The sequence below is a fragment of the Thermobia domestica genome, chromosome 6, assembly GCF_964235325.1.
Source record: "Thermobia domestica chromosome 6, izTheDome1.hap1.1, whole genome shotgun sequence".
In the NCBI taxonomy this organism is placed as follows: Eukaryota; Metazoa; Arthropoda; class Insecta; order Zygentoma; family Lepismatidae; genus Thermobia; species Thermobia domestica.
The window spans coordinates 198,396,339-198,420,573 of record NC_137459.1 but is presented as its reverse complement, the minus strand read 5'-3'; the positions used below and the strand labels follow the sequence as shown (position 1 = coordinate 198,420,573).

Sequence of the window (24,235 nt, the reverse complement as noted above, 5' to 3'; positions counted from 1 at the left end):
GTTCGGGCACTACTCCAGTCCAGTGTGCTCGCGCTGGAATTCTCTGGACAGATGATCACACGTAACTCCCATTTGTAACGCACAGTTCCGACAGCGAAAGTTTTCGTACGGGCTTCCGTTTCTTTTTCTTGCTAAAGAGGAAACAATATAATTTGTCGCATTGTTCAACTACTTATTCTCCTCAACGTAGATGTTTTGTATTCCTTCAAGTATCCAGTTATTGTTTCTTGTTGAAGTCAAGTACTGCCTTGAGACGGTGCATATACAATATATTACTCGAAAAAGTAATAGAGCTTCCTTTAAGCCTTTATTATTATTTATTTATTTATTTCTACCACATTAGGATTATAACTTTTTTGCGGGACGTTAGAAGTCACAAACATTCTTTTCCCTAGTCTTCGGGCTAGCGGGGTCACGGTGGCTCAGTCATAGAACGCTTACTTCTGGTGTGTGGGATCCCTGGTTCGATGCCCGACCAAGTAAGTTTGTGATGAATTACATTATATCCGTAGGTTTTCTCCAGGTACTCCCATTTCATCCCACATGTTCGTTCCATCGATTCTTCCATCATCCTTCACTTGCCTTAATTATTCGTCTCCCTTTGTCTAAATGGCATAATCGTGGGACGTCAAATTGAAAAAAATACTTTCATTTTTTCAGAATCAGTTGTCTGTATGAATTCAGATTTTCAAATCGTCTAAGTAAAAATAAATGCAGTTAAATAAAAATACATATATAGAGTCGAAACCGTGTATGTACGAATTTCATAGGAAAGTTGAACTTCAAGTGAAAAATTGAGAAGTTCTCTCTCAAAAACACTAATTTGTATTCTGAATTCTATGTTGTTGGCGTCATATAATATATATTAACCATATGCTAGACAATACATATTGTATTGTCTTCCTAATGCAAAGCATATTCTAATGATAGTCACTTGGGAGCCGCATAAATGTAACACGAAATATAGTGGGTCTGTAACTAACTTTTTTAAAAAGCAAACAGTGTAATGTAGTATGAATGTTTAGGTTTTAGCGGGTGAAAAATCAAGTTGTGTTTAGAACAGTAGGATCCTCAGTTTGCTCCAATATATCAATCGATTAAATCCATATGACAAACATCAAATATGCGTAAATTAAAAATTTTGAATTTAAAATATCCTTAATATTTGATGGCACTTTACTGAACTTTGCTCAAGTATAATTTTCAAAGACTATAGATACAGTTTCTCTTGTACTAAATGTAATACATCACTGCTAAAGATTAACGAAACTAATAATACTTTCGTATCTAATAGAAACTGAATAGCTATAATTAACATCTACAATTATAGCAGAATTTTCAAAATATTTCCAAATGTTGCTAGTATCTAAGTTATTAATTTGTGACTTTAACTTTCTGTAACACCCAGCCTCCCGTATGAAATTTGTTGCGTAGGCACTCTTTAATTTTGTATCATATATATTTATATTTTCGCTTTGTTCTAATTCCTTGGGTCATGGTTTGAAATCGCTTAGTTTCTAGTTATGCGTTTTAAAACTTATTTACCACGACTTCTGCTTATGTATTCAAGGACGAAGATTCGATTATTTTTAAGAACCCCTTTGTTTTATTCGTTTACGAAAGCATTTCAGTATCCCGTGTATATTAAGTACTATTAAACTTTAAAATATCCGTCTACAGACAATTTACCATTTAATACAATCTAAAACTTTTAAATCCGATGTTATTATTGTATTTTTATTTTATTTTTTTTTTTTTTAAGGAAAGAAGTATGAATTAATGTTAAAATTGTATTAACATTCGATATTTTATCAAGATATACTTGTATTAATGTTGCACTATTTCTCTTTACTGTTTTCTCCTTTCGATAAAGATATTTTTTGAAAGAGTAAGATTAAGAAGGTTGAATTTATCGATATTGAAAGGAAACATTATTTTTCTAGTCTTTAAGTTTCTTAAGATGTTTTCGCGTTATTTGCATAAGTTCGGAAGAGAAGGAAAATTCTCGTCCGGATGAGTAATATGTCGGCAAACAAACTCAGATCGTCTCGCTTATGAATCCTCTTTTATTGATTTAATTGTAGAGGTTGGGAAATAAATCCTACTTACGTCTGCACTAGAGAAAAGGGAAATAGTTCTTAAAAGATATTATTCTGAAATACGACTTTCGAATGTTCCACTTCATTTCCATGGATAGTAAATTTTTAGTGAAACAAAGAAGACTACAGTATTTTATGTTGGTACATTTTAATCTGTCGATCTATTTTGTCACTCACAGATTACTTAGTCGTATCTTTGTATTCTTATAGGATTCTTGTAAGTACAGAATGTCTTAATTCTAAAGAAATCGTAGCAATATATTCATGTAGTATATCGTTTCTGTGTGTTCTTTTTCTTGCATGTATTTTTTGCGTATTCTGAATTCCTTTTAGCATGTACTGTTTCATAATATTGCAAATATGTTATAGCATTTCCATAGTAGTATTTTTTTTATCAGATATCATCTACTTGAAATTAATTTTATCCTGGACATGTGCTGGCGCTTTTGAAGTTAGTGACGAAGCAGTGTCACTGGTGGTTCTGATACTTCATTAAATTGTGGAGTGTTAGCTTAATTAAAACATATAGATTACTTAATAAACTTTCGATTTACAACAGTTTTGTGTGTATTATTGTTCTAGTGCGTGCTCTGAATAGTTGTTGGATGAGTTAGTAGAAGGATTATGTATATACATATGCATAGAATTAGTATTAACTGTCAAACATCAAAAACTGTTCATTGGTTCAATGTATTCTGCATATATTCCTTTTGCAAACTGCAATCCGCACATAGAACTTTCGAAATATTCGAGCATGCTTTGTGAAGCTATATAGCAGTAAGCTATTCAGATTTACTTCAGATAGCTTATAATTTTATGTTGAATAGTTGTATATAATTAGTGGAAATAGTACAGTCTCTCTCTCTCTCTCTTTTTTCGGAAGGAAGCAAATACATCATCCAAAGCGGCTGATGGTTTCTTGTTCTGCAAACATTACAAAAAGCGGTTGTGTCCATTCTTGTTTCTGATTTGTTCATTTTCTCTTAAAAGCCAGTCATTGTACAGAAGAAGTAATTGAATTAGAACTTATTTATTGTGTGTTTCTCTTTCTCTGTCCTATAGTTTACACCTCTTGTTGCCAATGGCTGTGCTTGCCAAATTTGTAGTGCCTGCTGATTCGATAATCACCCAACTGAGAAGCCATTCGCTATTTTTTTCTTTCTATATTCCCCCTCGTTGTATTCTGTTGTATACAAGAAACAACTCGTAACGTGTATAAAAATCAATATATATTTTCTTCTCTTCTGTTCTTTTTCTCAACACATGCAGTATGGAGTGTATTTACATCAAGAGGTCCGTTTCTAACCCCAGAAAATTAATGTCTTACATCCAAACATTAGGATAATGAAATCCGTGTTTGTTTCCGTAGCCAGGACTGACTTTTCTTTCATTTAGTGTATTGGAAACAGAGTCCAAATCTCTTTTTGCTTCAGCATTTACAAGTGATCAACAGCACTGAATCCTAGCAGACATGCTTCATGGCCGTAGAGAAATAGTAATTGGTAAAATGGAACAGTTTCTGATACCCCTTCTTTAGTCCTTATAACTAAATGAGTAGATTTATCTCACTCGATTTTTTTAAAATTTGATCTTGTCTCTGGTTTCGGGAAGTTTCTTTATATCCATCTTGTATAATGCGTATTTTTCTTTGCGCATCCTATGATAAGTATTTCATACAAAAAAGAAAGAAAGAAAAGGGAAAAAATGCATATCAGTTTATTTTTATACACACATATATTATCAAAATAATGGGAATGCCTATAGTTTGCAACACATAAAATGTATGAGACGGTAACACTGAGAGTTAGTGCAAGTGTATCTAAAACGGCCAGTGTGTTACATGCGTCGCGTGGAGCAATGCTCAGGGTGATGACGGTCTACAGAACTGATGGCAAAAGGAAAAAGAATCGCTGAAAAGTAGTAGTGAATGGAAGTAAAACATTAGTGACAAGCATTGCCGAGTATAGAAGATTCTTATCAAGGACTGTAGAGAAAATGCGTCAAAAGTGACACCGAAATTCAATCAGCACAGGGAACAGTCTATTACAACAATAAGCCCAATGCGAGTTGCATATTCTGAACATCCTAGCTCGGTTGCAATTTCCAAACAGCAGATCACAACCAACAATGCTTTATCGAAAGTTAATGGTGCCGAGAACATGTAAAGTAGACACCGATGATTAGAAACACAGTTTATGGTCCAGTCAATACTCCATCCCCTTATTTATAATAACAGACCGTGCTTATGCTCCGAACTATTCCTCCCTATCGTAAGACATGGCGATAGCTCTGTGATGCTGTGGGTCTTACTTTCCTGACATTTTTGGGTCCTATGATTACGCTCACTGGACACATTACAGCCAATAATTATCGTATTTTGACATTTCAGATGACTACGTGAGTCTTATGATCCAAATGTTTTTTCGGCCAACGAGGCCATTTTTTCAAGATGACAATGCGCCAGTTCTCACTGTTGGAGTTATTTGGGTTTGGTTTCGTGAACATCAAGGTAAACTAGAATGCTTCCATTGGGCTGTTCAATCTCCAGACTTTAATGTTTAACACTTGTTGTCAGTTCTGGAGTTCAGAATCAAGAGCAGATATCCTCCTCTATCTTCGCTGATGAAAGTGAGTTCTTTACTGCATGAGGAATGGTACAATGATCATATAAAAATTATTCGTGACTTACATCCCTCCATTCCACGATGAAGTAGAGCTGTTCTTGGAGGCTACCTTTAGTCTCACTCCGTATTAAGCATGTACAATATAAATGGCATTTTCTTCAAGTATTCCATTATTTTGATAACTATATATATATATATATATATATATATATATATATATATATATATATAATAGTGGACTGACTCATATTCATTTCAGAACTGTATCATCAAATAGTTCTTACAAATGTATATATATAGTGATTTACTGTGAATGAATGTTTATTTCAGGGAACTATATAGGTGTTCTTTTTTGTTTCAATAGTTTTAAATGCAGTTGTTAACTAAGCATAATTAAGAAGATAATTGATAAATGATTTACGTTTAGTCTCTGTTTAATACAGCAGACATGGGTAGTATTATTAATAAGGATGTGTTTGTCTAATAGATTATTTTAAGAAAAGGTTTTGTCCAAAGAGCCATTCCATATATGCACTATATTGTAAAAAAAAAAAAAAAAAAAAAAAAAAAAAAAAAAAAAAAAAAAAAAAAATTGGAATTGTAAATAGTATGGTGTGTGTTGGCAAAAATAAATGTAGAAGATATGTGCATAAAATCCATTAATTATTTTTAAAACAGTATTTCTTTTGGAAAATTACATTACATTATATTTATAATTTCAACTTATTATTTTGATTTTTGCTATCATTTTGAACTACTTTGATATAGGAGAATATACGCTTGTGGAACTACGTATATTGTAAGCTGTTGAAATTTAAAGTTAATTACTTCACTTTTAAATTCACTCAAATTTTACTTCGTTTTAAATCTTTTCTCCGACCAGTGATAGAACACCCATGTGCTATTATTATGCGCGCCATAATGGTAGGAGAAACATGAAACGTTAGTTGATATTTTTAGTACCATTTGAGATAATTCGTTTACACCCATCAGAGTTGTCGTTTGTAAGTCGGAAGAATCCGAGCGTTAGTCATTGTACTCATATACGGGAGTAAGATATAGTTAAAGCTCTTACGAAACAGGACTTAGAAACGAAATGACATTGCAAAATCAATTAGTACCATCAGATCGATTCATTTCTAGAGAAATAATGGGACTAAAATGAAAAGGATAAGCTATAAAGTGTAATTTAACATTAAACTCCTAGAGCAACAGCTCTTAGGGGGAGCTAGCAGCTGGTTTGCGGTTCCATAATTTTTGGGTTACTTTTGATCAGCACATCGGCTTCGGCGTTAATACTGGCTTTCTAGACCGGAGTTAGCTTTTTGTAAGTAGCTCTCCAAGTATCCTGACGGCGCTTGGTAGACGCCGCAGTGCCAACACATCTGGTGAGTATGAACTATCATTCATCTTTCCTCTGAGCAGGCCCCGCACTGCTTGATTTCGCTGATCCCAGGGAAAACATTATTCCAGTGAAACTGGTGTGTTGGTATAATTTGACATTAGTATTTTATTATTTGCAACGTTTCACAAGCAGCTGAAATACTATTTTGCACTGAGACATTAACAAAAAGGGAAAGAAAAAATTGGGAGTAGTCGCCAGGGAATATATATTAAAGACATCAATTCGACATTTGCCTAGTGAGACTCAGAACAACCCTAGACATGATTGCAGATATCGAGATTCGAACGTAGGACTTCGCGATTGCGGTTCGCGAACTCTAGTCACTTATGCTCGCTTGGTATACGTAGCGTGGTTTTATATCGTAACTATGTTTGTTTTTCTCCCAAATTGGTCCCTTCTTGAGAAATCAGTAAATATCTCTACTTCGTCAACTGACTACCAACTACGTTTTTGCTGAATATGTCAATAATCATTCCAATTCTCTTTAGTGCCTTTGCCATTTTTCAGTTGTTCTATTCATATGGATACACTAAATCTTTTGGGTAAATGCGAAAATATGTCGATATGTTTACATGTTTAGTACTGTATTCTGAAGTGTAATGAAATAACTTAAAAAAAAAATCCCATGACTATGATTTGTAAGGGACAAATGAAACTTACAAGTAAATGATAATGAGAACAGTGAGGGAAAAATGGGAGAAAATAAACGGGCACAGTGATATCCTACCTGAACTCTTATTTTGGATCGAACCAGGAGCCTTGCACACAATGGGTGAACTCTCTAACTTGAGTATATGTGTCTTCTCTTAAGTCTAATGTAACAATATGTAAACACTAGATACTTATTGATTGAAATGTATTGTTGAAAAAGTGCCTGGCCTAAATAAGTACTTGCTAAAGACAGCAGTATTGTATACAAATCTATGCTTAATAAATGTTAAATGAGTAAATATTCTTTCGATAATTAAGCTAAATTAATGGAGATGAGACGAGTGAAAGAATAGTTAACAGTAATGAACAGAAACTAAATAATGAAAGATAATAATTTGAACATTACATATTTCCATATGAGGAGACTCTTAGCCAATGTGGCGCTACTTTCAAAACTAAACTCTTTAAAATGTAAAAGTGATGTGAGTTAATTCTGAACGAAAAATTTCAGACGCTTGTGAAATGTTACCAATTTTACATTTAAATCATTATGCTTTAATAGAAAGTGTATCTATGTGAACATTGGCTTAACACAGCATCCAGAACTACGTTGCTGGAAAACGATAAATCAATATAACTGTTAAGCATACCAATCCTAAGTACTACATATTCTCCAATATAAAGTAGTTTTTATCATTAACATTGGTTTCTTTGTCATGAAACCAAAAACATATACACCTTTATCTAAATTTACAGTGATCTTCACAGACCAGATTTTTCTTTACTTCTGCAAATACGTAAAATGAATGCTATGAATAAACATTTAGTGTAGTATTTTTCAATACGATGTTTTTATTCATATCTTAAGTAGTTTAACAAATATATTTGTTGTTTTTAATTAAATGATACTTATTTATCATTATTATTGTTTACTGGTTCAGTATGGAATGGCTCCAAGATTTTACATATATTTCGCTTAGTATAGATATTAATAAAGAAGACGGATAATTTAGTTCTCGTGCAGAATAGGACACCTATGAACTGTACTGCAGTTCCGCGAGTAATATGCCACCTCCCTCTGTCTGTGTCTTCCAGGCTATACTCACAACCCATACAACGGAGTGATATGCAACGATACCATATTAGCTACGGGTGTCTTCTCTTCCAAAGAACTGTGGAGGCTTTCTAAAGGTACGTACAAAACAATCTAGTTACTGGTGGCGGTTACACGTCTTGTAATAGGTTGTAGTGGGTTCGGTAGTAGTTGAAGAATGAGTTAGAATGGTCTTCTGTTCTTCCCTACTAGCTGCTGGGATTGAGTATATCCTATTTCGTTTCTGTATGCAAAAACCACAGTAATAATCTCGCGTATGTATCGATTTAGTTGTCTTCATATGTTATGAGAAATCACTGTAGGTACACTTCATGAATACTATTTGTCAAAAATGAAGAGCATGATACCGCTGTTTTCATGTTTTACAACATTTAGTGAAAGTTTTGTTAGGCAATATGGTCGATTCCACTACTGCATGGTTTGAAAGAATAGGAGTGTTTTATTACTTGACATGCCAATATTTTAGAAGACAAATTAGGCAAAACATGTATTATCTAGGCATATCTTCATACTGCTACTTGACGTTAAGTCCTCGCCGGCTGTTGAGAGATATCCACGGATGTGATAGTTAAATAATCATCTTCTGAGTGCCAATCGCATGGTAACTTAGAATTAACTGCCTGTTGTCATATATTTGCTTGTTGCATGGTTAGCATGATTTTTTTTTTTTTTTTTTTTTTTGCATGGGGAAACTGGAAGGAAGAACTAAAAGGTAGCCACATTATGATAATGGTAGGTGTAGAGTGAGTCAGATATGCCAGAGATACTATCGAGGTGGAAAATATATTGCAGATCCATTGCGTGATTACTTTTTCCCCCTTGCAGCAGTGTCTGTAGAAGGTTGCTGATCATTAGTTTGGCGGAACGAATGAAGTACCGTGATCGGAAGCTGCGAATGTTCCCTATTTGTTCAAATTGGTACAAGTTAGATTACAAATAATTTCTTACATGATGTCCAAGAATCTGATTTCAAATCATATAGAATTTAGTTTTAAAGAATCAAATAGTATCTTGTTTTTAATAATTCACTTTCTGGATTGTCAACTCGAATTATCTCTGGTATTTCAGAGCTAAAATTAAAAGTAATGAATTACAAACTTGTACTCTTATACAGTAGGAATGATCTAGAAAGAAAAACTCCTTATGAAGTGTGTATTTCTGTGTGATAATAAAATTTGACACATTTCATTGGACTGAATGCACATTGATATTCACTAGTATTGTTTTTCCTCTGAACGGTTTGAATTTACAGAAAGCGTTCAATAAAACCCAGTCACCAAATCTTTATCTAGTTTCTTGCTATTATTATTGGCAATGCAGAATGTTTACGGTTGTAGATACACATTAATTTTGTATTAGAAAAGAAGAAGAGGAAGAGAGAGAGAGAGAGAGAAAGAGAAAGAGAATATTTACCTTGAAATTTGCTAGCCTTTGATTTTTTGAATTATATATATAATGTACATCTAATATATCTAAAAAAAAATCTCATAAATCCTTAATAGTTATTTGATTAGGATAAATTGATGAAACTTAATTCAGATTTGACAACAAGCATTTAAAACCAGTCTAAAGAAGATATAAAGCTTTTTCTGCAATTCTTCATATACAATCAAATTTTATGCTAAAGCTATATAGATTTTATATGAGACTCTTATATTGGTGTCGTGACTGCAAACAAATAGTAAACAGTATTTTAATTTCTACCATGTGTTCACAGAACATATTTATATTCTCCAATATGTAGAAGAATATTTTGTAGTCTATATGTGTATGAAATCGTACGGATTTCCCCGCCCAGACTGGGAGTATAATTCATTCTTACCACACCCAGCATACAAACCGTTCTATTCTGAATACTAATGAAGCCTGCGACTGATAGACCAAATAAACTTGTGTTTGTGTTGGTGAACAGCATATCTCAAATTCGTACTTCCTGTCTTCGGTGTAATGGAATTTAAAAAAAAAAAAAAAGAACTTTATAACTGCTTTCAAATTGGTTTTAACTCAGCATATTATAGAAAAGTACATGGAGAAAATATGAAGTAGATGAAGTTAATTTGATATTAGTTTTCGTTTAATTATCGATCATCTTCTACTGTGCTGATTCTCAGTGTATTAGAGCTTGTAATAAAAGTAGAATTTATTCAAAAGTTAGATAGCATAAAACTCCGATACCTCGTTGATCTCCCTTTAATGTATTCGAAATAATAATAATAATAATACAATCGTGAAATATTATTCTGCTATCACAGGCGGATCTTACGATGAATTGACAAGTTCCCATGCAATATGCGTTAAACTTTCTATTCAATTTTTTCCTTCGATCATAATTTTGTTACATCCTTTAGAACACAGTTTCTTGTCAAACAATTGTTTATTTTCTCTGTTTTTTTTTTAAAAAAAAACACCTTGTATATTATTATCCTTTTCTTATACTTTTACCAAGGCTATTTACTTCCTTTTTCATTTCAGCGTTACCCCAATCATTTTATTAGAACCCAAACATATAAATAAGTGTTACTCTATACCAAATGCTATGCATAAGGTATCTAATGATAATACTGAAGAGTCTTTGCAACCTCAAAATTGTAAGTACGTTGACAGAAGCATTAGTCGGCTATAGCCATTTCTCGCACAAGAAAAAAAATCGGAAAACAAATGTTCAGTGATAATCAGAAAGACATTAATCTCCAATGCTGAAAATTTTTAACGAAAAATTTTAATTTCCAATACATCTTACAATTTTGTCTTTATTTCAATTGAAATCAATAATGGGAGAGACCAGTGACTCCATGTTAGTATGCACGTCTTTGGTGTAATGAGTCGTTATTTTGATCCCAGGATTGCACTCTTGTGATGGGCATCTTGCCTATCGTTTTCTGTGGCGCTTTTGTTACTTCCCGTTTGAACACCATTCCATCAATTCTTTTATTGTAATTTCTTTCATTTGTCGCTACCTTCTTTCGGAAATGTAAACTAAATTATAAATATTAATTCTTCAATATGCATTGTAGCCCATTCCTCCCCAGTTACACAGTTGTTAATGTGACTTGTCATCTTTGTTCGTGCCGTCACTTTCAACATGTGATTGGGGCCGCGGTGGCTCAGTGGTAGAGCGTTCACCTCTGGTGCATGGGGTCCCTGGTTCAAACCCTGCTCCCGCCAAGTGAACTTTGTGGTGGACACACACCGTGTGCATGGGTTTTCTCGGGGTTCTCCCGTTTCCTCCCACTTTCCTCATTCCACCATTTCATTCATTTCTCATAATCACCGTCTCCTTTAGCCTCACCGGCATAACCGTGGGACGTAAAACTTAAAGATTTCATTTCATTTTTCAACATGTGATTGTGAGTCGTTTCTTTCTACTTCGTATATCGGAATTTTGAAGCTTTCCAGTAGTATCACTATAGCGCTTCAATTCTTCCGAGTAGCTAATCTAGTTATTAGGATCACATTAATGGACCTTATAGGGTTGTACTGACCGTCTGCCCGTCCGCAGAATTTACTTCGAATTCGTCTTATGCATCATTATCAGAACTGTAAATCCTTAACGTGGATTTAAACTACATCCGTAATGTTACGTCAAACGCATAAACGTGCAAGATATTTCTAATAATAATAATACTGTTATTCATACAAATAAACATGAAAGTGATCTTTTGTGGGATCGCATCACGGGAAAATGGTTGAACCGTTTGAAATCGAGTTTTGAATATCACTTTCCTTCAAATAGATTTATATCGTGTTACTTTCATTAAAATATGTATACTAAGGGAAAACTCGAGGATTCAAGTTTTATGCGAGAAATTGAGTATCTTATGATTCCGTCATGTTAGGCAGACGAAGTTCGGAATATAAACTTCTTTAAGTTGACACGTGTCCAAGTATTTTCAAAGATCTTGCTTGGAATTGAGGTGGAATATGGTTACATCTTAATTTCCCATTTTTTATTCATATAATGGCAAAAGTGAGGAAATGTTTGAAGTGTTTAAAATGAACTTTTGAACATAATGAACTCTTGGGCCGAGATGGATTTTTATTATTTCATTTTGATTCATATACGCACCCTGCGGGAAGTGAGGGGTTTCAAATATTTTTCATAAACTTCTTTCCGTCCGAAGAACGGACATTTCAACTAACCGTTGTACTATTACAGCAGAAATTCATTTCAGAAATAAACTGATTTACCTGGCATAGTAACTTACGATCTTTTTGTAGGATTTTAGGTCTGCTTTGCACCAAATAAACTAACTACAAGGGAATAATTCTGTAGGAAACAAACCTTTACAAGTCACAGAATTAGCTCTGACCAAGGAATCTCCATTTTGAAGCTACGGAAAATACTGATAAACTAAAAAATTGTGAGAAACAATGGAGTCAGTGTTGCAGTTACTCGATGTTCATTGCCATTTGCAACTTGCAAAGTTCCGTGTGGAAATGACGTCTAAGGACTTGAGTACAAATCTTGTTGAGTGAGTGATTAAAGATGGTACTGCTGGAGTAGTAATACAATCAGAATAATCAGATATCCAGAAAGCAAGCTTGGGTCACGGCTTAAGTAATGTGTTCTATCGTGATGGACCATACAGTATTGCTGAAACGAGAAAGAGGTAATGAGCAAAAGTGACTCGTCCACTACAACTGTGACTAAAAGTTAGTAGAAAACCAATCCCCAATTGAAACTAACCCATTATGTATTAAGGCATTTACAAAAACGACCGTTTTGGTTCGTAAGCAATCATTGCTATTGATGTACGAAACAGACTATCCAAACTATATTCAGTTCAAAACGAGATTGTAGTTATCATTTCTTTCCCCTATTTTTTTCTAAAAGAAAACCAGCAATATCATATTATGGGAGAATAGACAAAATTGTTACTGGTATTTGCTTAAAAAATACCTCGTATCACCAAATTGTCCTTTTCTTTTCTTTTTTTTTTCGAGATAAATTAAAAATGACAAAGAGGGGTAACGTTAGTTTCGTTAACTGCGGATTAACTTACGAAATATAAACACCAGAAATATACTTTAAAAATACACGTTTCAATTTTTTTACATCAATTAAGATCTTTCTCTTGAGGTGGGTAGGGAGGTAACTGTAGAGAAGAGTATGAAAACACCTAGCTGAGTTCATTTAAACAAAATGAAAATTGAATTGGTTTAATTTTGGTGGTTGCTGTAAGCTTTAGCGCATACAGACAGACATCCAAAATATGTCTTTTTAGCATGTAGGTGTCATGAAACTCCTATATATATATATATATATATATATATATATATATATATATATATATATATATATATATATATAATATTATACGATTGCAAGGGTCTTCACGTCTATGATACGAGAAAAAGTTTAACAAGATTTGATTTTTTGTGTGTGTATGAATAATAATAATAATAATAATTGGAACACCTAACCTTGCACTCGAAATTGTAGATATTGTAGATTCACATAGTAATACAATTAATGAAAACGGTTTGTCTCGTTTTTAAGATAAAACTTAATTTAGATTCAAAGATACACCTGCGAATGCTTGTTGTGGAATGCAGAATTATTAGTTTCGTACTGAATAGCAATTGTTTTTAATATTGCATAAGACTATAAAATAAAAAATACTTCTATATTTGATTCACCCTAGTCTACAGTATATGAATGAATATATGTATGTATTTATAGCGGACCATTCATTTATATTGAGTCAAAGTTAATGTGTAATTACATTGCGCATGCGAAATTGTAGGTACGAGACAAGGCTCAGTATCTCATTATTTACTTAGTAGAGCAGTGGGATCGAGCTTAGTATGATACCACAGAAACTGAACAGATTCTTGGGTGGGATTCATTGAGGCCCTTTCCGACTCTAAGTTCACGACGTCGTGCATCGTAGAAATGTGTAAAGTGTGTAACGTTCCAAGGACTGTAGCAATCCGTATACGAAGTGCGGCAATATCTATAACAGGGGTTTCGTACACGCGACTCTTGACGTAGCCGCAAAGGAAAAAATCCAAATGTTTGATATTAGGGGAGTGTAGGGATCAGCTATTGGTCCACCACGGCCAGTTCATCTCCCAGAAAAAAGGTACCTAACATCTAGACATTAGTGAGGAGGTGCTCCATTATGTTGGAAGATTATGTTTGGCTGCACTTTCAACACCTGAGGGAGTAGGTACTCATGAAGCATGTCGTAGTAAGCCGCCTCGGTAACCGTCTTCTCAGCAATGGCGGTTATGATGTCCACACACACACATAAACAAACAAACAGGGCATCATCAGAGAACATCACCCTCTGCAGGTAGTGATTGTCGTATTCAATTGAGTCCGGCGCGGGAGCTGCAAATGCAATACGCTGAGGAAGGTCGTTTGGCTCCAAAGCTTCCGTAAGTTGCACTTTGTAGGCATGCAGGTGTAACCGCTTGTGGAGGACCTTACGAATGGTTGAATTCGGAACATGCAATTCCCGTGATTCCCGACGGACCGATTTCTGCGATCTGCGTTGAAATGCAACTTGCGCATTGTCCACAGTTGTTTGCTCCACACCTAGTTATCCACTTCACATAGTCATTATGTTATCTCTCCCTAAAAATTTAGCACTCCATCTAATTATTGATGCTTTTAATGTGGAATATCTTCCATGTAGCCGGCATATTTTTTGTTGAATCCTTGCTGATGATTTCCCAGGCACAGAATACCACCCCACACATATTGGAATTTCTCTTGTGCTGTCATAATTGTTGTTCAAATCTCAATCTGCGAAGAAAAGAAAGGAAGCATTGATGTATATGTAGAACTCGCTGCAAACACATAACACGTACTCCCATGCGCAAAAAAAAAAAAAAAAATTGCGCGTATACTGTAACTCAAGATTTTTTGCATTTATTCCATTTTCCTTACTTTTATGGGTAAAATTCAGTTATTAGTATGTGGAGATAATAGAAAGCAATCCATCTAAGGAGATATTTCCAAAAAATATAATAAAATAATAAAAATATAAGCAAAAAACAAAATTATGCTCGGTTTTGTGTATACTGGCAACGATGATTTCTAGGGATTTTTTCAATAGCAGATCACAATTGCGGAGGGAATTCAGTAGGGGAATCGAGAAGTTGGATCAAGGAACAAGATAGTGGACTAAAATGTTGCATTTATTGGTTAGAACCTAGTGTGTAGATTGCCTGCCAAATATAAATTAGCTTCTGTAACTAAGATGTCGTACGAAAATATAGAATTAAACAGAAAAACTCTTATCTTAAGGTTCGAAGCGATACGCACCATGGTTATGAAGATTATTTCTTTAAAAAAAAGAGCCAACACAACGTAGCCTCCGTGGTTAGGTGGGTAGAGTGGCGGAGTCGTAGTTATTTTATTATTTTGACACCACATCGAATCCCATCCCATTTTTTTTATTTTTATTTTTTTTATTTTTATTTATTTTTTTTACAGAACATTATAATTTTCATGTTAATAAGAACCGAAGCAATATAATAAGGACAACTTACTGATATTTTGCTGTAATGACGTATTTATCCAGGATTAGAAAACTATTGTTAATAGCTATTGTTTTCTATTCATGCTGTTGTATAGTTTCTCTCATCCCGTTTTCTTGGGGAAAAATCAATTTTGTCTCCAACGAAGTGTGAAGGATATATATACGGACAGAAAAAGACATCTTAGTACCAAACGTGATTTATCGTGATGAAGTGGACTAGTTTGCCATTATTAAAAAAAAAATGGAGTTGGCTTTTCTTTAGGTTTTAGCTAAAAAAATATTTTTTTCTTTATAAGACTATACTTTATGAGGCAAGGTGTGTGATCATACCCACAAATTTAGCTAGGGAGTGAAAGATAATTGTTTATACAAACATTTTACAGGTTTAGTTGCGTGAAACACCAATACACCATAGTCTCGCTTATCCGACCATCCTTTGTTCCACATACCATATGATCCGATATATCATTGCAAATAGCACCAATCGGCAAGAAGATCTCCAAGTTGTGGTCTTAATCTATTTTTCATGCTGTGGAGTCTATCGCCTAGCGCGCCCGTCTACACCTTGACTCATACGTCTATCATTCAGTGCAGACACGTATCCAGGTTTTCTATTCGGAGGGGGCCCAACACGAATCCTCGTAAGCACGTAATTCTAATGTTTTTAAATATCAAAAATAATAATAATAATAATAATAATAATAATAATAATAATAATAATAATGCTACAGTTCTGTACCTCTCTTAAACTTTTTCCTACTTTTCATTTATAAACCGGTTTATTTTGGAAACTGCATTATAGCACAAACAAAATGAAACATATTTTCGAGAGAAATGTAACTAAAGAAAACTGTCTGCTACGTATATCACATAACAAAAATAGCAAGAAGACATGGAGTGTATCGTTCTAATATATTAAAGTTAAAAACAGAACGGAAACGAAATGTTAATCCTATTCAAGACTGTTCTTTAATTCCACCTGGTCAGTGGCGTATTTACGATTTTGTTTCGGGAGGGGCTTTGCTAACTTTCGGGGGGGCTTTGCCTGGAAATGTGAAAATTCTGCAAGATATTTCATTTACTTTACTATACTAAGTAAGATTTCGTGGGGGGCTTAAGCCCGAAAGCCACCCCCTAAATACGCCACTGCACCTGGCATAATGGCATTATGGTATGTTCTTAGAATTATAACAAGACAACAGCACATTGCCCAAAGTTTGGACACTGACTACTAGTAAACTGATATAAAAGAACCTCAAAAGGGTAAAGGCAAGTTTATTAAAAAGTGCTTGAGTTTCGGAGAGAGACAGCTCTCAGGCCCTCACGCTGGATACGTCCCTGATTCAGTGCAGTGCAGTTATTTGTTATAAAACATTATTATTAGATGCGTAATATGTAAAATTATATCATAAGTTTTACTTTTAATAGGTCTTTTCTTAACACATCCATATTATCCAGCGTTCCGCCTGCCTGTTTATGTCGGATAAGCGAAACTCTACTGTATTTCCAAAGCTAGCATATACATGAACTAGAATTGTATCGTCCTAGAACAGACAATAGTCTGGAATGCTTATATTAAAAGGCTGGAATAAAAAAAGCATAAGTACTGTTTTGGAAGCGTGAGAACAAATTAAAAACAATTCAATATATTTCCTAGGTATCAGATTATCATCTTATTATGTCGATGTGTATTCTTTTTTAAACATTATTTTAAAAGTTATACCATTCGCAATATTCCTAAGGAAATCTAAAGAAAAATTTCTTGTGCCTCTTATGGCAAAGCGGCTTAAGTGCATGGTCCGAAACCGATTCCCACGTTAAGGTATAGATAAAGTTCCCGTACTTCAAAAATGCAAATCCGGGACGCTACTAAATTACGAGAATCTTTGAAATGCTTAAAACTGAAAGAAGTGTTGAATACTAATTTACTTTCCTCCATTAGATAGAGTTGTTCAAGTATTACGTTATCACATTTTTATTCATTTCACTAGATCTTCCAAGGACGCCAATTTCTCTGTAAATTGGGGGGGGGGGCATTCAAATGCAGAAGAGATATATATATGAAGATTTTAAGACAAATTACACTCAAATAATGCCAAATATTGTATATTCATAAATACAAAGGAGGCCTACATGAGCTTTGAGCGGGCCCGGCCCCCCAGGATCGGCGCCCTTGCCTTCTTCCTAGTTAAGCAAACGTAAGCAGATGATTTACTCCCTCCCCCTGGTAAGCAAAATTGTTTTTTTTTTTTTCCCTCAAGATCTGTTGTGTTTCGTGAAATAACAGCAGGAATTTCCTGATTACTTAACCATCTAAATGAATGTTTTCACTTAGAGCCATACCGTCGATTCGCGTTGCCTAGGACTAAAATAAATTAAGGGTCAATAATGAAGATGAGACTTCCATATCAAACATGAAGAGACATGTGGATCGGAGATCTTTCTTTGTTCCAACTTTGATTTTTTCAAATCCATGATGGGAAATTATATTATGAGTACAGTTTTCGAAATTAATAGTATACAATCGTAAAAATATCTTACAAAACGATGGTTTATTGCAAAATACTTTGACTCAAATAATAAATTACAAGTAATAAACTTGTTACTTTTCCTGAAGAGTCTAAGTCGTGAATGAGACGGAAGCTGTCGAGCGTAGTGCTTGGAACGATTGCCTCACTGGTTCTACCTTCCCGTGGCGCAGCCTTGATTCGACTTGATCCTAAACGGATTATTCAGAAGTCGAAGTCGGAAGATGTTTCCCATTTTTCCAAAACACTCTTGGTCGATTACAATCTGCCTCACTCGTGAGGGGACAATCCCATGCCGTAAGCGTCGGTGGACCACCGATAGGCAACTAGTGACATGTCCCCAAAAATTGGCGGTCCCGCAGCCAAAAATTGGTCCCACTTCCGTTTTGAAAATTATACCACCACCGGCAGAGAAGCGACGGAACGCCAACGAACCACAAAATTATTCCCCTAAAATACGTTAAATCGCCGATATGCGTAATTTCTTTGCATCAAGATGAGTCTAAAAACATTTTAAAAAAATAAAGCGAAAGTGCCCTGAGCTGGGCGTGAACCATCAACCTTAGGGTTACTAATTGCGTGTTCTTCCGAATTCGTCACGGAGGCGATTATGAAGACACAGCTTGTAGAGTGATAAATCGTTGAAGTCTTTTTAATATTTCTAATCAGAGTGCTTCTTTAACCATGTATATTTGAAGACAACTGTTCGGAATCAAATCAAATGCACTCGTCATGTAATTTTATAACAAAATGGCAAGCGTCTATTTACTTTTTTCATAGTTCTTTCATATTCACTTGCTAGTGATCGGCGACAGTTGCCAACTAAATTCATACAATTATACGCACCCACCTCAAGATTTTTCACTTCATGATGTAAAGGCAGGAGTTACTCTTGACCCCCGGAGCTCAAATATTGTCCTTATAATAACAATTCGTCAGGGAAAAATAATATATAATAATAACCGCATGCACATGACTGGCGATAGTTCATGTTGGTCCCTTTACGATTCTCCGTGACAAATCAAACGAGCGCGGACCAAAATGAAGTCCTCGTTCTTACGTTGTGGTAACTTCAATACCCCCGATTCTTCAATATCGACGATCGCCATTTACCGGCAAGTGAGCCACTAGGAGTTGGCGACGTTTACGGCATGGGGAAGCTAATAAACAAACAAAAAAAATAATAAATCTAAAGCCTTATAAAAAAGTTTTCTGAAAAGTTACATCTAGCAAAATCATTTTTTGGTATTCGAGAACTGTGAATTCACCTTTATTCATAATTTACTTCTATCGTAGTTTTGATATGAGAATGATATGTCTGAAACTAACACAGGTCATTAATACTTTTTTTTTTTTTTTTGCTTTACTCAGATTTAGCAGTTTTACTTAACAGTCAGTCAATTTGGATCTGTGATATCAGAGTTTTAGAGATTTCCTTATTTTTTTCATTTCTAAAAAAGTTTGCAAATAACACCATTAACGTATCTCTTTCGATATTTCCATATGTAATGGCTTGGTCACTCCCAGTATATTTCAAACAATAAAATATTTACGGTGTCTTACTCCATTAATCCGAACTACATTTTATATCCAACAACTCTGTGCATTTTCCCTTAAATCTGCAAACTTTCTACTAGGTTAAAACTCAGTATTTTCTATTTTCTTCCTTTCTTGCTAAAACGAAAGTGTTCTTTAGACAACCTGGAATGATGACTCTATACTACATTATGTTGCATAGAGCATTTTATGTAGCATATCATTTGACAGTTGGACACTTTCTTTTTATATTGAAAGCAACAGGGATTAAGTCCTTCTACACTTATATGATAAGTAAACACATTCTTTTTAATTCGTGGAATTGTGCCAATGCACTAGGTTCAGAGAGTTTTTAATTTAAGATAATAATAATAATAATAATAATAATAATAATAATTATTATTATTATTATTATTATTATTATTATTATTATTATTATTATTATTATTATTATTATTATTATTATTATTTTATTGACTTAGGTTTTCCTGAATATTAAGCAATATTTCACAAAAAGCTGGTATTTTTAAACAAATGTGTTCGATATCAAGTTTTCATAAAAGTAGTCACTCTCTCCTATTAATAATTTCAGAGGGGCCGCGGTGGCTCAGTGATAAAGCGTTCACCTTTGGTGCATGGGATCCTTGGTTCGACCCCAGCTCGCACCAAGTGAATTTTGTGGTGGAGAAACACCATGTGCATGGGTTTTCTCGGGGTTCTCCCGTTTTCTCCCACTTTTTCATTCCACCATTGCATTCATTTCTCATCATCACCGTGTCCTTTAGCCTAGCCGGTATAACCGTGGGTCGTAAAACTTAAAGATTTGATTTCAAATAATTCCAACCCAAACAGTTGCAGGAAGTATGTCATTTCGAATAAAACAAACTACTCTATAAAATTCTGAGTATTATTATTTTTTATATATACAATTCTAGCGGACCTTATTTCTAAATCGAAGGGTAAGAAGACTAAATTCACTCTCTTATTATTATAAATTCATTTCAATTGAAGCAGTTAAAATAGTTGGGAAAAATTAGAAAGCCATACCCTATATTCCAGTGTGCCACAACCGGATAACGTGGCACACTGGCGTGCCCAGCAAAATGAACAGTGTGACGCAAACTTTTACCTATTATTTACAAGAATATTTGTCGAGTTTATTTTATTAATTATTATGAACGATTCTTCCACGGATCAGCTCTCTGTATACAATTAAACAAACAAGTATCACATTGAGGGAATGAGTGTAATTATTTACTTTAATAGTAATAGAATATATATATATATATATATATATATATATATATATATATATATATATATATATATATATTGTATTTTCTACCGGGAATAACTGCATCCGGTCTAGAAAGCAGGGACTAACAACAAAGGAACCCGATGTGCTAAACACACACCACCTACGCACTTCAATACACCAATGAAGGTGCAGACTATTCATGAATTAAAGTCTCTCACCCAATGTAATCTCCTAACATGTCTCCCAGCGATTACAACATTTTTTGGTATCTCAATCACTTCCTAGTAGGATAGCTTTACCCAGAGACCACTGATTAACCTGGTATTGGATGTTTCACTTTCTTACCTTTGGAGTTGACAGTCATCGGTTGGACAATCTCACACGCAAATATCTAATATTAACAACGTTTCTTCTATAATTTCGTAATATTGTATTATTTCTTTGTATTATTTATTAGGTTGGTTAGGCTTGTTTCAACACTTTTCTCTTTGCACCTACTTATTACCTATACCTTAACGTTGGATAAAAATACACTAGCTCTCACCGGGAATCAAATCCAGAACCAATGGACTTCAACCATTTGGCAACAACAAGGCACATTTAAATAGAAGTTTCGATTTTGTTAGAAAATTGTGATTAGGTGTAACATTTAAAATGTATATTTAAGAATGGGTACGGATGAAACGCACTGAATTTTCTCGCTCGAATTTCTTAAACTGACTCGTGTTAGGCTGCAGCTATTACTGAAACATTTATTTGGGAAATGCGAATAAAATAATGTGTTTTTGGAAAACTTTGTTCGAAGCAACTTATGTCCAAAAGTAAAGTACCCATTGGTCATATTTCTGTTAGAAATAACTTATGCCATATATTAGAATTATTAAAGAAATAATTGTATGTGAACTATGAGCAAAAGCGTCTGAGTACTTTCTGAGAAATCGTCAAAAAAGTCATCCCCAAGAATAAAATATCCCTTGTGTATCTTTTCAGGACAAACGAGTTAGGCTATTTATGAAATACGAACAAAATTGCCAGAGTCATTCTCGACAAAATCGTAAAGTAAAAATTGCCCCGAAAAGTAATATACCACTTCTAGCTTTTTAGGATAATGGAATTATACCATATCGTTAGGTTATTTATGTGATATTCATTTATGAAATATGAACAAAATTGCGTCAGGCGTTAATGGGAAAATCGTCGGAGAAGAGTAAACTACCTCTTCTGAATGTTTACAGGACGAACGAGTTGTGTCATATTGTTAGGTTATTAATGATACAATTATTTATGAAATGTGATTGAGAAAATTGCTCGAAAAAACGCATCCCATACAGTAAATTACACCTTATGTATTTTTTTCAGAGCAATGATTCAAACTATATTTGTAAAAAAAATAAGCAAAATCTTTACAGCTATTTTTGAAACAATTTAATTATTTTAAATTTTCATCCTTCAGTAAACTACCCTTATTTTTAGGTGTCGGAGAATATAGAATTCGAAACGATAAAGTGTTATAAAAACTTCATGTCTAGACTTAGGTCCAGATACGTCGAACAGTATGGCCTCTATTTGAATGCATGTAAAAGCGTGACAAACCAACAAACGAACAGATGGACAGACATCAAAATAACTTTTTCGATATGTGGGGGCGTGAAACTTGAATTCATTGAAATCTCGAATTCGATTTTTATCACTATTACTACAATTTCTTCTTTGGTCGCTTGAACGTGAAAAAGAATAGGAATACAACGACACGTAAGGTGATAATTTGTAATTCCCAAAATTTAATGAGTTACGTTTAATGTGTTGTCATGCTAGAAAAAAAGCTTATGCCTGTTTGTTATATCATTTTAATATCAGTTTTTCACGCTACTATATAATGTAGAAATATGGTATGATTATCGTTCATATTCATTCTATATTTGGAAATATTCGTGTTCCGTATACATAGATCTGTATAATTTAGTTACGTTCAACGAAAGCATTCTTGCACTTGTGGATATGAAAAAAAAAGAGAGAGAAAGTCAATACTCTAAAAAGAAAAAAACAAGCACACACACACACACACACACATAAACGATCATTTAACATCAGGTCGATGTAACAAGGGGTAAGACTGCACAGATTTTCAAGGTCGCGTATGTTCTTCCTGACACACAAACCCGAAGTGAGTTGTCTGCTGTTCAAGAACGGGAAGTAACATACAAGACTATAAACTGAAAACAATAACTGCTTCCAATAGTACACGTATTCTAATACTGAATAAATACGTCGATTAAAGGATACTACCAATAAATTATTTCCTTATTATATTGTTTCGGTTCTTATTAACATCAAAATTATACACTTCCTATAATGTTTTGTAAAAAAAAAAAAAAAAAAAAAAAGGATGGGATGGGATTCGATGTGGTGTCAAAATAATAAAATAACTACGACTCCACCACTTTACCCACCTAACCACGGAGGCTACGTTGTGTTGGCTCTTTTTTTTAAAGAAATAATCTTCATAACCATGGTGCGTATCGCTTCGAACCTTAAGATCAGAGTTTTTCTGTTTAATTCTATATTTTCGTACGACATCTTAGTTACAGAAGCTAATTTATATTTGGCAGGCAATCTACACACTAGGTTTTAACCAATAAATGCAACATTTTAGTCCACTATCGAGTTCCTTGATCCAACTTCTCGATTCCCCTACTGAATTCCCTCCGCAATTGTGATCTGCTACTGAAAAAATCCCTAGAAATCATCGTTGCCAGTATACACAAAACCGAGCATAATTTTGTTTTTTGCTTATATTTTTATTATTTTATTATATTTTTTGGAAATATCTCCTTAGATGGATTGCTTTCTATTATCTCCACATACTAATAACTGAATTTTACCCATAAACGTAAGGAAAATGGAATAAATGCGAAAAATCTTGAGTTACAGTATACGCGCAATTTTTTTTGCGCATGGGAGTACATAAAACTTCGAGAGGTCTAGAAAACGTTGTGGAAAAGACGTATGTCTCTGCCTTATACCGTTTACGCGCTGTGGGTCATAGTAACTGTAGGATGACTTTGTGGATACGGTGTATGTTAATTCCAATCTGTGTGTGGGAAGTCTAGAGAACACCCGAAATGCGTTCGATATGTTTTTAGCGTTCCAAGTATAGGTTTCATATCTACGTTTATCCCTCTATTGAAACCGGAAGTGTTCAATGTTTGTATTGAATATCCATCCATATTTGAGAAGTTTACCATAATTTCACAATGTGAAACTCACCCACAAATTTGTTCGATCATAGAACATATGACAGTGTTTGTTATCATGAACCAATTGACTGAAGTTTAATAAAATTGTCGTTGCAGTGTACTGAATAATTCGGAGATTATGTTTGTGCTACTCTTTTGAATGTAAAGAAATGTATTAATACCTGCGATGTATACAACCCATTATACACTTTTATGTATTGGGTTGCCTAATATCGAGAAAAATGAAACATTTCAGTTTACCACCCCATGTTCTGCCCTTTAGGCTAAAGA

The 24,235-nt window shown here is 34.1% G+C and overlaps 1 protein-coding gene across 10 annotated transcripts in view; it reads left to right on the top strand.

Moving 5' to 3' along the window:
- The window catches only part of NfI (Nuclear factor I), a 784,932-nt gene that overhangs the window by 670,079 nt on the left and 90,618 nt on the right, over window positions 1–24,235 (top strand). For 9 of the 10 annotated variants that reach the window (XM_081762573.1, XM_081762574.1, XM_081762571.1 and 6 more), the window contains one exon: window positions 7,875–7,970. The exons of the other annotated variant lie outside the window; for it this stretch is intronic. In XM_081762573.1, coding sequence (XP_081618699.1) covers window positions 7,875–7,970 — 96 coding nt within the window. The remainder of the gene's footprint in view (window positions 1–7,874; window positions 7,971–24,235) is intronic. 10 annotated transcript variants of the gene reach the window in all.